General features: G+C 33.4%; 2 protein-coding genes across 2 annotated transcripts in view; both read right to left on the bottom strand.

Moving 5' to 3' along the window:
• LOC148604136 (protocadherin-9-like) overlaps positions 1-2143 on the bottom strand; it is a 43897-nt gene extending 41754 nt beyond the window's left edge. Inside the window, exon 1 of the mRNA XM_088548309.1 lies at positions 2008-2143. The gene's annotated coding sequence lies outside the window, so the exon portion shown is untranslated. The remainder of the gene's footprint in view (positions 1-2007) is intronic.
• Positions 2144-5536: 3393 nt separating this feature from the next.
• Positions 5537-15605, bottom strand: LOC148604137 (protocadherin beta-3-like). The gene is made up of 5 exons (XM_088548984.1): positions 12559-15605; positions 9923-10091; positions 7135-7332; positions 6613-6664; positions 5537-5642 (listed from the first exon to the last, which is right to left on the bottom strand). Exons 1-2 carry the CDS (start codon positions 15217-15219, stop codon positions 9924-9926), a joined length of 2829 nt encoding a protein of 942 aa, XP_088405110.1. The 5' UTR covers positions 15220-15605; the 3' UTR covers positions 5537-5642; positions 6613-6664; positions 7135-7332; position 9923.
• Positions 15606-16812: the final 1207 nt, after the last annotated feature.

Here is a 16812-nt window from a genome sequence, read left to right on the forward strand (position 1 = left end):
GCTAAATCCGCCGTGGTCGGTCCCAACAGAAATGGGGAAGGTTGTGCACAGAGCCAGCACCCCGTCACGTAAAAAATTCTATCTTTGGAAACCACATCATCATTTTTTCACCAAATAACTTACATAGTTGGCACTCAAGGAACTTGAAGATGGTATGACTGTTACTAGTAAAATTTAGTGAATACACATCATCTTTATTTGTTTGTTTGTTATTTAATTTATAAATTTTCATATAAATGAATTAAAGATATAACAATGTTTTTTTAACTGAATGTATTAATTATCATGTATTTCAGCGGCGAATCCGGGGAGTTCAGTGGCTTTTTATAAAATCTCTCGATGTTTGTCTGTACTTTATATTCTAATTGTAATATTTATTATTTTTCGTCTTGAAAAATAGCGTAGACATCTTTCCCCGCGAATTAAAAAAAATCCTCATAAATGTAAATCGCCCCTATATATAGTTCTTAACAGTATAAATGCATCAGCGGCATAAAATTATATAGAGAAATGGCAATTTAGTGTAGTGTCAATGAGATTGGAAAATGACTAAAAAGTGAAGACCACTTATAACATTTACAAGCAATGGGATTTTAAAGATTCTTTTCATTTGTTTGTAGACTCAATCTGTGAAAATATGTTAAATGAAAAAAAAATATGACAATACAGGAATTCCTTTCCCTTTTCGGCTATAGCTCCCCTAGGGGCAAACATTTTATTAGCTGACATTTTTCATCCCTGTTGGGTTGTTGTCCCTTTGACATATTCATCGTATCCATTCTCATTATATTCGACACTCTAAAGAGTATCTACTTGCACGTAGTTCATGACAACTTCAAATCTACAACTATTAGCTGGTACCGATGGTTCCACCTATCAGAAGACGACGTTTTTTAATAAGGCAGATAAAGGCTCCTTCCTATGACACATCGGAAAATAAAATAAAAAGGCAAGTATCTTAATTAAAGAAATTATTTAGACCATATTTACTTTTCAATGAAGAATATACGAAGCTAGCTTAATGTGTATTATAGTTATTTTATCATTCGGAAACATTCGGTCATTTCGGCTGCACTAAAATTTAACCCAGAAATCCCGTGAAGTTTCGCCTGATGTAACTTCCTGTCAGACCAAAATTAGGCGCTTAATAAAGTGTTTCAAATCAGCATTGATGACCGTTTTGGGGAGTTGGTCTTCTCTTATTAGTAACTCTCTAGTAGTTCTCTTATTTTGCACTAAAGATTTGAGATGGCCATTACTTACTATGTATTCCAAAGTTTGTTTTGATTTTAGTTCACTTTCATTTTTGCCGTCTCCTCCAAACTTCACTCTGCTATTACGTTTATTGTTTCTGCTTATTTAAATTTTCTGTCCTTATTTATTTACAGATAAAAAAAGACGTGACCATTTAGGTTACTTTGAAGAAGGTATTTTAGTATCAATTTTTTAACGATACATTATGACAACGCAGTGAAGTGCCTCAAAATAAGTCTACGATGGAAAGACAAGCACGAAATGTCAAAGGAAACATCTATAGCTAATGATATTGACTCGAGTTCCATTACTTCAGCAAAACTTCTTTCTGCGTCTGATAGTTGACGAGACCGGAAATGACATTTGAAGTGAGTTTCCATTGATTCCGAATTAAGCAAGTTATAGAAAACCGGTATTCATCGAAAAAAAAAAAAAAACATTAAGAAAACTGGCAGCAAGCAAACAAACATGACCCACTGCTACATAACAGTGTTTAGGACAACATTAGTCGTAGCAGGCCATTCATCGTCGTTCATTGAAGACCAAAGGGTGGCCTTGAGCTCACAATTTTCATCCTAGTCCGGTTGGTATCTTTTGACATACTCACAATATATCCACTCTCCACAGTGTTATCATGGTCAGTAATCCAGCGTTGAGTACTCTAGCTATTACGATTACTACCGTGTATTTTAGAGCATTATGTTAGGGAAATAAAATGAATTGGAAAAGCTATAGTCATGTAAATATACTTACTGTTTGACGTCGAAGAGTCGTCGTACAAGAAGTCAGATGCGGGGTAATGTTTAATATCTAATGACTACAGATTTTTATTTCGTTAGAATTTTAACACAGTTGGTTTTTCTATAGCATATGATATGCGTTAACTATTTAAGCATCATGTTATGTAACTGTATATGGTGTATTAATTTTGTTCTATTTTACAAAGTCATCCATGTTCTAAATTGCATGCGTAGATTGAACTGTCATGGGGCCAGTCAGGGGAAAAAAGTTTGGATTGCCTTTATGGTACTAAAATGTCAATTCCGGTTCCAGTTAAAGACACGAGCATTTGAAGTACTGATAAGTCTGGAAGTAAATTCGAATGTTACACATCCTAAATAGTACATCAACTTGCAAATGACAACGAAATGAACTGCTGAGAGTCAGCATTACACGGTACTCAAACTGAATATATCGCATAACGGCAAAAACAAAAAAAAAACAAAAACAAAAAAAAACAAGACTTTATATCATGTGAACTATGGAGTAGGTCTTTTACAGCACTAAGTAATTGTACTTTGACTTTATATGCTCCTGCCAACATCCAGACTTGCTTAAAAATGAACTGTGCGATTAAAATGTGATGCAATAACTTTAGAAAGGTACGGCATAAAATGTATTCGGCATGTAACATTTGGCTACTTGGAATAACGTCTAAGTACTCGAGGCAACTTAGTTTTTATTAATCAACGAGCTCAAAGCACAAATGTATGTGCGAATCCTGTATCTAATGTTCTTTTTTGGTGTCTTTATTTCTAAAACCTGTCCCCTTAAGTTACCTCACAAAAGTAAGTAATTTATGAGCTATCATATTACATAATTATCAATGAAATATCCACTTCAACAGCATGTGTATTCAACCAGATAAAACAGTTTATGCTCCCCGTATTGACTGCGCTGCGCATCAGTATCGTATACAGTGAATAGACAATAAGTTTGCGTGAGCGTGGCGCGTGAGAATTGTCCATCTACTTCAGAAATGGAAATTTAATTTTGATTTATTTTAGTCGATTACATTTCTTTAAAAACATCAGCTAAAATGTTTCTTCAACAACATGTACGTTCATTCTCAGGTGGACTGTGGTTGGTTATGGCGTGTTGGTACTTAGATTTACCAGTCAGTATATCACATGATCGGAATTAATTACAGTTCGTGGTTTAACATCTGTAGAACTTCACTTATATTTCATTTTGTCATCTTCTAAACGCTTATACCAGCCTTGCATAGGTATAGATTTCTTATAAAAAGTTCATGACAGTCGTGTATCTATTTCTATCCCTTACAATTGTTCAAATGATTATTGTGTTGGACCTTAAATTTTTCAGATGGTGATAAAATATAGAAATTCATGTCGAATGTGTTGTGTTATTGTCACATAAGAATTACTATTTATAGCATATTACACAGTGCAATGAAAGTATGCACACCATTTAACTTCTCTCGATAACAGATGCGGAAAGTCGAAATAGCCGGAAACTGCATGTAACGCTTACCCTACCATATACACCTGATCCATGCTCTTAGCTTCTAGTTGAGCTGGATTTGCCCATTTACATTTGTTTCTCTGCACGTGTTATTTTGGTTTTCTTTTCTTCATGTTCTTTGTTGTGTTTGTATAATTACTCTGCCTAGTTGTTAACCTAAGATTATATTCTTTTGATTATATCAGTCAAACCTTGGTTCCTTGATTTCCTTTCCAAGTTTAAATGCCAAAAAAATTACAACAACCAATGATTTAATCGGAGTGAAAAACAAGCAGGGCGATTAATAACACAACTGCATCGATAAAGGGTAGTAACAAAATTACTGAACTGATAGGCAAGAGTCAAAACGAATAGTCGAAAGAAAGTTCATATACCAAATGCGATACGAAGGAAAAACAGGAAAGTTAGAAACAACCGCATGTATTACCGAGTGAAGTGATGGATTGACCCAGTTTTATAGCGCTATATTACCATACGACATACAAAGAGTATTGCATTATCCAGCAAAATGAATGAGAAATGAATGAACTGTTCCCATAGTCGGTGGAAATATTTCCGAAGAAAATAAGTTGGATGTCGAGCAGGACGTCTTATACTTCATATTGTTCACATCTTTACACTGTAGCCAGCCAAAATTATGTTACAAAGTTTGATTGAAAGGGCAGCATGCATATCAACATGCTGTAAAAAAATGAAAATTGGAATAAGACGTATGTCAAACCTTGGGAGAACAAGCGTTGAATAGATATGCTGTTATTGTCCTGCTTTTTCCAAATAGAAATACAGTTTTTTTCATATCTTCAAAAAATCAATCAATCTCTGTGAGTAATTGTTTCCTAATGTTGTATTTTCATTTTGGATAGTTTTTTGTTCGTATAACGGTATATTTGACGTTTCCTGAAATGCGGGTCTGCTCCGACTTCCGGATAAAAATTAGTTAACTTTTGTCTCTTTTCCTGTCAGTTGCAGTGTTTATTTTTATTTTTTTATCTATTTATTTATTTATTTTTTTTTTTTCTTCTATATTTTTGTTTGTGTTAAAAGAACTTAAAATTGTGTATTATCAAGTCCCTTTTTCCCAAAATGCAGAAAGATACAAATTAATTACTTCCATCAATGTTTGTAATACTATGTTAAAGTGTTACTATGGTACTGCACAATCAGACTGCATGATGTCTTTTAAGTTCTGATATAATTTACGTCGCAGGTGCATTTCTTCATCCGCACAAAGAAAATGTACTTGAGTTCCGGAATATCGAGATTATTTTGCGGATGGCGTGTACATGAAGTGTGCGTTATGATCTTCACAATTTTGTCTCATGTGTACAGGTACAACTTGTGATCCTGAACAGTATTATGTGGGTGTCAATTTTATTTTTTTTTTGTTTTGTTTTGTGGCTTTCCAATAATAGACTCTTGATCGATGGTACGTTTCAACTGTTCAGCGTTGCCATATTTTTTATTGCGCTTTGTCCGCGATTTTTACTCTTTCTACAGTTGAGATTAGTTAATTGGGTAAACAGAGTAGACGATGATCGGTATAATGAAGGGTAATTTGAATGTGATCAAGTTTTAAGGTGATCGGTTTAATGAAGGGTCATTTGAATGTGGTCGTTTGACGGTGATAGGTATAATGAAGGGTGATTTGAATGTATTCAGGTTTTACATTTTGTTATTTAAACAAGTATAGGTGTTTCTGTCTGTGTTACACATCCATACAACCATTTAAAGTTTGTCTTTTTAAACTTAACTTATTCATATCATTAGTTTTCAACGACTAAGTTTAAATGAAACCCAATTAATTTCGAAGTCTCATCTCCATATTTTATCTCAAAACTGAACAGCATTTACTTCTCATACCTTCAAGTTACAATTACATTTTGCTATGATTTTTTGTCAACCTTATATTGAATGCCCCAACAGTGGATTTCCTAGACATGGGACTTTAAATTACTTGTGAGCATTTTCTCGTAAGTTAATACACAGGGCCTTATATAGAAATTAAGGATGCAAAGACTTTAAAAACGTAATAAAGTTTTAATACTTAATAATAAATTATAACAATAAAAATAAGAGTATTGCACAGACTTGGAGTACGAATCTTGGATCCTTAGGCGAGTCATCTGAAACGAGAAAAAGCAGTTTAAGAGATTTAATTCCACTGTGTATTTATTTCAAATCAATGCAGTTACTTATTGATTTCACCATTAACTGCACATTTACGATTCAACCTAAGGGTAATGAAAGCTTTGTATCTCTACTAAATTGTGCGAGATCATTTTCTGTACTAATTACTTAAGCATTTTATTGTCATGACAACACAGGACCTTTCAGCATTTCCTTTACTTTTTATTGTGGAAGTGTTATTTTAAAATGTTCTTTTTTACTTAAAATTGTTTAGATCTGATAGCTGGCCAATTAAGTAAATTTGCTGCTATTAACTTAAATTATTTTTACACGAAAACAGTGAACAATGTTTAAATTACAACACCATTTAGATGTAACATAACGCTCAAATTAACTTTTTGGAAAATTTCATTGGGCTGACAAAACGGATAGTTTCGATTTTTAGTTTTCAATACTCCTGTCATCATAAGGATATCTGACTGTTTTTTTATCAAGTGTAGACTACTCTTTCTTCAGAAGTTAAACAGCAAATAGTCACCGGTGCATCTGATATCATTCGTAACGAATTTCAACGGAATTTTTTGAAGTTTTATGTCCCATGAGTAGAAAATGACCGACATGGCACGGTACAACCTTCAAATCAATATCAGGCTTTTTGCAATTTTGTTTCACACAGATGTGACAGGTCTCAAAAGCAATCTGGTTCCCAATATCATTATGGTAAAAGGAACCAGACAAGCGGAAGTAATGTTTTAGAGATTGTCTCATTATCGTCATTTGTTGCTATTTAATGAATGTCTTTAATCGAATCGGAAGTCAAGCATATTAACAATAAATCATTATCATGATGCATCATAGGACTTAAAAAGACATTTGAACAAAAATTGTACAAATGAAAGGTCCTTGTATTCCAGATACAGATCTTTAATTTTATCATGAGCTGTCCAGAGTCTTACTACAACTTACCGGAATAAAATCTGAGTTAACAACTTTGGTCTTTCTTTTCACTTGTACAACTCTGTAAAACGAAAGTGTTTCCATGAACAAACAGCATGGAATATCAAGATAAATTATATTCGGTTCTTGAAACAAAAAACCTTCGTTGATACCAATACTTCATCTACATGTTAACAAAAAATACAAAGTCTCTTTTTTAAGATATGATTTGGGAAATTTGTGTTACGATTGTTAGTGTCTTTCGTTGTTTTATATATAATCCGTTTTGTTTGGAAAGAGTTCATGTTTCCTAAAGTTTTATCACTAAGCTTCTTAGTCAAAGTCAGTTCCTTTTTTTCTCTTGGTTTTCACTGTGTGTATATTCCTAATGAAATAAGTTTTAATTAACTTCTAAATCAGTGTTGCTATAAACGGAAACTTATAAAAAGATATTTTAACAGAGTAAATATGACAATATTGTATCTAAAATTACACTTTGCGTTTAATAAAACAGCAGTATCCTTTGATAATGATAACTATAAATATACAAACCCATAAATGCATAAAGTAGCTCGGCTTTCTTAAGATTCGTCATGCGTAGATCCACCGCTTATATCATTCTTTATGGACTTAATAAGTTCTTATTGATAAAGTTCAGTTATGAAGAAAAACAGAAATCAAAACATATGAATGTCTTTAAAAATCATCATTCACCAACTTCTTTCCTATTCTTTTCGCGGGACTCTGAATCTGAAATGAGAAAATACACAAAAGGTAACCAAATATTAAACCGCTTGCGTTCGAATTTAATGTGAGTTTGGAAACGGTTTTTGAACTCATTTGATCTGCATGAAGAAAATTAACTGAAGTCTTTTGATGCTTCTTTCATATCAATAGCCCCTTGATAAAGTTCAAACGAACACGTCTTCATATTAAATTGATATTAAATCATGTCAACTGTATTTTAAAGAATCAACTGGTGACGTTAATAGTAAAATGAAAAATGACTTTCCTTAAAGCAGTAAAAGTCGAATTTAGGGTGGGCGAAAATGGCTGAAAATCAATATCTGTAATAGAATCTTTGCTCGTAAATTACACTGATTTGTAAAACTGTGTTGTACATGGCGATTTCAACTCCGACCCTGACCAATCCACGTGTTCACGAGATTTTACGATCTGATAGAACATGGTATTTATTGTACCGTTTTAGTTTCGTTTCTTTTATGAATGAGAAACCGTGATCTTGATCAATTAATCACATTCAAAATCAAGTTAAAGATTCTTCATTTTGATAAAACGTCCATAAGAAATGGATAAAATGCAATATAATGGAATCGGGGAAGGGATGGACTCATTTTTCCGTGTTCTATCTCACCATTAAACGGAAATTTAGTACTATAACCATCGATTTAGCGATAAAAAAAGATCATCATCATTGTATGCCATCCCATTAAAACTTTCTTTTCACGTGTGAATAGAAAGATATTATTTTTTTTGGAAAGATCAGCCTCTGTCTAGGGTAATCAATTAGGAAAATGAATATCGTAAAATTTCTTACAAAATTATCTACGGACTTTCTAAAAATAAGGGTATCGGTAATCGATAGTCAATTAACTAAACATAACGATTATGAAAATTCTCCAATAACTTTACTCTGATAAAGGACCACAATGTTTAAGCAATTTTCAAAGTAAATCAGGGATATGAAAATGATTTCAATGGCGGATCCACGTTTTAAAAAAGATAGGGATGATTAGGAGGAGCATAAAATAAAAATTGGTTACTCGTTTTTTTTTTTTTTATTATTTTTGTGTGGGATGTTTTTACTTTGGTTCTTAAAAAAACTGTTTTCGCTGAACATGCAGATCTCAAAATATTTCATTACTTTATTTTCTGTTCAAAAAGCAGGAAAATCCCTCTCTATGTACCTTATTTCAGTTACTAACATTTTAATTAAACAATCGTTAAAGAACGATGAGGAAGGAAAATCGCTGGCTTTCATGCATCACATCGTTTGGTTGGTGTAGGGATCATATTTTAGTTCGAGAGTATCAGTGCATCTAAATAGATTCACATAGAGACGGCAATGTATAACCAAGCCGCTATATTACGTTTTGCATCAAATATACTAATTTAAATCTAAAGACTCAATCAAACTGTCAATGGTTTAGTCAATACCTTATCAATGACCTATTCAATAAAGTTTGATTCTGTGAAAAACTATCATTTTTCATCAAATAACTTGATACTAGTGATGTAATTTATATAGTATCTAATGAATTGTTATTGTATGTGGACGGTTCGTTATTTCATTTGTTTGTTTAAGTGCTATTTGGGTCGTTAGCTATGACAATTGTTAACAAAATCCTTAACCATACTATTACCACTCTGTAACTGTTCATGTAAAACAGACAGTTGTGTTACCAAACATGAAAAATTAATTAATGTGTGTTTCCAATAGATCTGTCAAATCAGTGCAAACAGATAAAGACTACTGGGGCGCAGTATGCGCTTCAGATGGTTGGAAAATTGTGAAAAAAAGAAGGAAACTTATGCTGAATTGTACATGTAACTTTCACGGAGAAGTATTACACTACATCAATACAACTATTAATCAATTCAAAGGCATTTTTTTCTTCAATATCGATGCATTTTAAGTTTTCAATATACTGACTGTGTAACCGTTCGAAAACTTTTTTGGATGCATTATGATTTAAAAGGTGCTCCTTTCATCGAATTTCAAAAGACCATTTTAAAATGTTGTACAGCAGCAATTTTGTATTTCAAAAGTATGAAAAGCTTTCGAAAATTTTCTGTTATTTATTGAAGTTACTTCAAATATTAATATTCCGACGATTTTAAAGCTCTCTAAAGTAAATAAAGTCCAGCCTTTCAATTTTCAATCTAACTTAGACGACTGTCAGACACGGATTTTACAAATATGGACCAATATTGTTCTGAAGTGGAAATCAATGTGGCTAATGGCGGTCAAATTCACTCCGTATTTGTTCTGGTATTTACAATCATCTTTCCTATAGTGCTTCCATAATTGTCAGAAAACTTCAAAGTAAACAAGATGACATGAATTTCAAATTCATATCAGTGCTACCTTTATCGTCCATTAAATATCGGATAGTTCTTTATGTTACTATTAAGGGGGAAGATTAGCGTTTTAATGCTCAGATACTTTGGGGTTTTTATGTACAGTATAGTATTCGTTCATAAGACTGATTGCCGTGTACAAATCTTAGTGAAATTTCTTATTTCTGTAGGAGATCGACATGAGACATGATATGGAGACATCGTAACTACATACGGGTATCTGAATCTGCTCACTTACCTTAACATTGACTGGCCTGCCAGTGTACTTTATTTTTCTGTTTTGTTTTTAAAGAAAACGTCGAGAATGGTTCAGTATTTGGTTGTTTTCTTTCATATTCATTTTCGGACCAATCCCAGATCGCCACAGAGTCAGAAATAATTTCTGGTCTGACTTCGTCGACGGACGCCTAAAATATTGAAGAAAAAAATAAGAAAACCGAAGGATTATATAGGTATAGGTTATTCACATCTACACTTAAGTAGCCGTCTTTGTAAGAATCATACATAATCTGAAAAACGTGATACACCCCAAAAAAAGGCTACATACTTTAATTTTTCAAATTAAGTTGTTTTGTGGGTCTTTATAATGGAATGTACAATTATTCATTCCAATCTGCCTGCTCTTAGGAGATAATCAACATTGGAAATCCAATAGATTCTATTGTATTTGAGTGTTATTTACAGAGTTACAAATGTACCTCCCTTAATTTTGAAATCTACAGTGCATTCTACATGTATATAATTTTTATCTCCTAAGAACACAGGTTATATGAAAAACCGAATGTTAATTTCTATGAACTATGGCAGTTCAAACAAAATATCAAAAATAAAAATGTGTAGGCTTTTCAACCATGAATCACATTTTGCATGATTCTTAGCTGAAGTACTACTTAATATTTTAGCACCATATGCATTACATATGCAGATGTGCAGAAAAAGTATAGAATTACTAATTATAGGCATCTAACCATACAAAGGACATTCGACACATACTTCCATGCAAACAGTCAATTTCATGCATAATTTCTCAAATTAACGATAATTATATACCAGTAATTAATGCATAACCTTTTAAAAGGTGTATGTTTAAAATACATGTCCTGCCATTTAATTCTTTTAGGTGGACGGACATTCAAAAAATAACATTAGTATAAATATGTTTATGCGACGATATTGCAACTTTTACACGGAGAGCAACTACCGGACAACAGAAAATGAAAATACATGTCAATTCAAACAATAAAGTTCAGATGATAATATAAACATTTTGCGTGATAAGTCGTCATTTTTAACGCTTTCTTGCAACTACTAAACAAAATACAAAACTTTGGGAAAAAAGAATATCATTCACAATATTATTCAAACTTTTAATCCATCTTTGACCTATATTTAATAATTCCAGGGTATATTCCAGTGTGCTTGTTGTTGTTTTTATTTTTAATTTTTATATTTTTTTCTCAAGGGAAATATCGTTTTCGAATGCATTTTATACCATTTCTTAACTCAAAAAGTAAATGTGTTGAAATTTGCCGCAATTATCTAAAATCATTCTGTCAACTTGTCAATAGGTTAAAAAATAACATGAAAACATTATATACGGCGACAGTTTGTAATTAATACACCTAATTATGGGCTGATAGGGGTACAAATACAACCCTGTCTGACACCGCTGACATGATTTAATTCTATAACTACCATATCTATTACATTTTATATGCCTATCCTTGTTCGTTTTGTTAAATTGTTTTGTAATAAATAGGTTTGGTTGAAATTATAATTTGGTATGTACTTGACGTTATTGTGCACATAGTTGATTTGGTAATAATTGCATTGAAAGATATTACTGCATCAGAAAGCTACATGTATGAAATATACGGTATTTACTAAAATGTCACAAATAAAATACTAAGACCAAGTAATCTGACAACTTCCAGTAGAAGATAGTTCTTAAATGATACTTTTTTACTTTCAACAAAAAATTAAAAAAAACCAAACAAACAAGCAAATCAACAACTAAACAGTTTAAAAACAAGCGCGTTGAAACTGGGATCAATTTCTGAAATGTTGACACCGCGCTTCCCCACCCATCCAAACAGACAGTAAAAAGTTGAGACTGTTTTCCGTTCTGTAGATCTTGGGGTTACAAGAGCGTGAGATAAAAAAAACTATACATATCAAGTGAGGACAAAATACTCTTTAAAAATTCATGTCATAATGAAATTTAATAGTATCACAAGATTTACTTTTTGTCACTTAAGATATAAAGTATACATTTTTTTTTCCGGAGATGCCATTAAATGTTACGTCAATTTCATGTTCCATAGCTACTTCGTTTATACGATCTATTTCAGCCGAGCAAGACAATACTCGTAATTAGATGACATAAAATAAGACCATCGTGCTCCGACCAATATAAAAATTTTAAAACGATTTTAAACCAGATCGATTAAATTATTCATTATTCATTGACAACCGAAGTAGAATATAACTCAGCAATGATAACTTTCTTCAGTAAAGCTCTTACAAAGATAGGAAGTAGATGATTATTGATTGTTTATTTTATTACTCAAATTTAATGTGATTCATACTTGTATCAGCCTGACAAGAGGGACGCTTAGTTGATTCAATTTGTCACAAACATAATAATTAATTCAAAAGCCAAATCTTTAAAATAAACATCTTCTGTTTCTTTTCATAATATTTGTACATATTATAAGAAGTGACAAGTTGTTTAGTCTCTTGGTACAAAACAGAACCTAAGCAGAAAATTATTACTATAATAACAAAAATACGCTTAGACATGTCTGAAATTGGAATAACGTAACCCAATAAAAGATTATAAAGTTTTTATAAAAATAGAGCATTAATCCTTACCACCGTTGTAAATGGCTTCTTTATAGGATTAGCTTTACTGCTTCGGTCACTTCTCCGGAGGGAATTAGTACCATTCTTTTGTAGTATGCCACGAGTGCAGAGATCATTGAAGCGAATATCGGAACCTTCGCTGTCCGTTTCCAGCGACGAGCAAGTTGTTACACTCTCGGCAATCTTTTCATGTTGTTGACGCTCCTTTCGCTTGATCAAACAAATTGCCAAAACAATAAGAATTGACAAAACAACAGTTATACAAGATATGGCCACTGCAATAGCAAAATATTTTATCTGGCTTTCTGAATGACTAGCTGCCATGACAGTTTTATCTACTATGACTAATTTCACACTTCTGCGACGTTCTTTATTCCCACCATCTACCGCTGTCAAAATCATATCGTATGTACCGATATCAGATAAATCGAGTTTGGAAGTCACAGATAATTTTCCAGTGTAATCGTTCAAAGCAAACATGTTTAAAATATCAGACCCGTTCATCGAGTATTTAATCTGGTCACTGAAACTTGTATCAGGGTCGTATGCTTGAATCGTAGCTAATACTGTATTTGGCACAGCTTGGTACGGAATGCTTATTTCTTCTATATCCTCCCCTGGATATATAAATATCGGTGGGTTGTCGTTCTCATCGTGAACGTTTATTATGACTATTGCAGTACTACTCCTAGATGGCGAGCCTCTATCTGATACCATAACTGAAAACTTGTAAGTTGGCATTCTTTCTCTGTCCAGATGGCTTGTGGTAAATATTGTACCATTCGATATAACTTTAAAAGGCAAATCATCACTGCCACTAGATACAAGAGTATAATCTAGCTCTGCATTCAAACCAGCATCTGAATCAAGAGCAATAACTCTTCCAACTGATAAATCAGATGGTTGGTTTTCTAGCACAGTGAATTGAAACTCTGTTGGAGTGAAAACAGGTTCATTGTCATTGGTATCGAGCACTGAAACTTCAACTATTGCACTTCCGGTTAATGGAGGCTGATGTTGATCAATGGCAAGAACTTTGAATGAAATTTTCGGATTTGTCTCTCTGTCTAGAGTTTTCTCAACGAATATCAAACCAGATGTGCTATCAATACTGAACATGTCTCGGTATTCATCGGCTACATCTAAACGATATAAAACTTTCTTTGATGCTGACACGTCGTTGTCGTTAGCGACTACCTGAACAATGCTGGTACTAGTAGGTCCATTCTCTTCCAAACTCACTTGATAAACTGCCTGTGTGAATGCAGGAGGCACATCGTTAACGTCCAACACATGAACACGAAAACTTCCCGACGAACTAAGTCGTGGCGATCCAGCATCGCTGCACGTCGTAACTACTTCGTGCCACTCATTCACTTCACGGTCGAGTGTCTTCCCAAGAACAATAATGTATTCGTTGTCTCCTTCTAATTTAAGACGGAAATGTTCATCATTCAGTGAGCATGTGACTGCCCCATTGTAACCACTGTCGAAATCAGTAACGGTTACTATTGCCAGAGTTACTCCGATGTTAGCATTTTCATGATACTCGACGTAGTCATCGTTTATTTTTTGTGCAATAGTAGTCACTTTCACTTCCGGTGCTGTGTTGTGCGTGTCCAGTACGTTCACGATGACTTGCGCTTGCGATGTCAATGAGGAATATGGAGGAACAGCTTTATCAATGGCTTGTATAATAATTACGAATTTTTTGCGTTTTTCGAGTGTCAGTGATTTTGTAATGCGTATGTCTCCATTTTGCGTATCGATGCTAAAAAGTCTTGAAATATCAGCAGACTGTAGAGAACTCAGTCTGTATTCAATTTCCCCGTTCACAGCCTCATCGGGGTCCGTAGCATGAACTCTAAGAATTATGGTAGTCTTAGGGAGGTCTTCGTTGATTGTGATATTGTAAATAGGTTTTGTAAATTTAGGTTCGTTGTCATTTACATCTTCTACTTGTATATCTATCGATAAAGAACCAGATTTTGACGGCGTGCCGCCATCTAATGCAATGAGCGTCAAAGAAAATGTAGCATTCGTTTCACGATCTAGCATTTGACTTACTTTGAGGGTGACTTGTGTTCGCCCATCCGGGAAAAAGTTCGTGGTAATGTCAAATGGAGAGTCTTCAGGCAAAAGCTGGTAATTTTGCACAGAAAATATCCCATGGTCCTTATCATCGGCGCTCCCTTTCCACACATGCGTTCCAACGACTGTCGCTTCAGAAAGTGGTAAGTTCACTACCGATGATGGAAAAGTCGGAGAATGATCGTTAATGTCAATGATATTCACATTAATGCTGATTTTGGTAAAGAAATCGCTCACCGACGTATCTGCAGCAACTTCAAAGTGTAGAATACAATTGTCAGAATACCTACACAGTTCGTCTCTGTCAATGTCCCTTTTTGTATATAAATCACTAGTACGTTCATTGACGGTGAAGTGTTCAGCATCTGCGTTACCACTAGTTAGCAGGGTGTATCTAATAGATTGAAATTCGTCATCACTAGAGATCTTTGGCGAATTACGTAAATCGGCACCGTCAGAAATTCGTCCTAAATAGTAGTCCGAACCTCTTTGCTCCTCTATGGAATAATTTACTGTTATTCCTCCAGAATTTCGGATCCATATCAACATAACTAATATTGATATTAAATGGTTAGACATTGTTATCTGTACATGATCGTGTCTTCTAGTCTGTCCTTTCACTTATTAATGAATTCTACAGGTATCCATCTGAATTTCTCATTATCTCAGTAAATTATATTTACTTTGTAGATAATACCCTTCGTCAACAATCAACACAGGGCTAATCCCAGTCTAAATCACATTATTCTCAGTGGATAATCTCTTTTACTTTTTAATCCGCAGTTTTTGTCACTTTCCTTTCCGTTGACTCGTTTAGATAGTTATACCGACTTTCACTTTAAATTTCCTATTACACTATAGTCCCTTTAAAATTATGATTTGATGTGCTGTCAGTAGAAAGTAAATAACACCGTATTCATCCGATCTCGTTTTGTCCTCTCTATTGATGCATAATACAGAATCTATTGAGAAACTACTACCTGTATTTACAAACAAGATCAATGCATATGGTAAAGCTCCGCCCACATTATAGCCAACAACCAATCAGAATTTACGATAGTAAGCAAATAATTACGTGAACCTATTTGGTCAATACAATTCTTTTATTTTTTTTGGAGTAATTGTGCCCGGTTTTTAGGTCAAATTATATATATAAAAATTATGAGTCATTTTTATTCAAATGAAAAACGCTTATTTTGTATTTTTAAAAATGACATTTTAACTAATAGTTGATCTTAGCGCAAATCTTGTCCAACAGAAAATCGACTTCGTGTATGATTATGAGTCTCAGCTGTTTCAAGGGCAAATGATAAAAAAGGGGTTAAAATTAATTTTTCTTTTAAACGCTGACAATTTTGGTGTAATTCGAATATCATTTTATTCAATATTTGATCTATATAAAGCGATACAAACATGAAATACAAAAAAAAATCATAATTAATGTAAACAGGGACGGATCAAGACATTTATAAAAGGGGTTCGATCCAGAAAAAAAGGGAAAAAAATAGTTTTAAAAATAGGATGGTCTATGTCAATAGTTTGCTCATGTTCGCACAATCTTTGCATAAGAATAACATTTTCCAACAAAAGCGGAGGCCTAACCCGAATCCCCCTTTTTGGGTCCGCCTCTGCCCTGGTTTGTAAAATCAGTTTTATATCGTTTAATCAATTAATCACACAATCAAAAAGGTGCTACATCAAAAACTTGTAAGGATCTATTAATTATTAAGTTCATTTTCTCATAATCTCTAAACATCCCTTCAAGTAGGAATGCGGCACGCGACTTTCTCTCATTCATTCTGTTCGTTTGCTGATAAATGACAAATTAAGTGCTGAATTTCCGGAAAGACGTTAAATCTACTGCAATAATAATCATACCCTAGCATCGTTCTGTATTAAGTTGCATGTTTTCAATTAGCAAGTAATCTTCAAGATATTGGATAGAGTCGTTAATCGGGTTTAATGTTGTTCCTTCACGAAATGCTCGTTACCTTAATGTTCTTGGTTAAAGTTTGGTAGCAAATTCGCAAAAGTGACGTATATACTTCGAAAGATAACTCTCAGATATGTATGCTAAATTTACAAGTATATAAAGTTTAAGCTAGGCCAGATTCATTCTACAAACCTTTAAACTGGTGCAAAAATCTGCTAAAAGTGGGTGGGGCACTCTAC

Source organism: Perna viridis, chromosome 10, assembly GCF_037379345.1.
Source record: "Perna viridis isolate PV_CMFRI_1.1 ecotype Kerala chromosome 10, ASM3737934v1, whole genome shotgun sequence".
Lineage (NCBI taxonomy): Eukaryota > Metazoa > Mollusca > Bivalvia > Mytilida > Mytilidae > Perna > Perna viridis.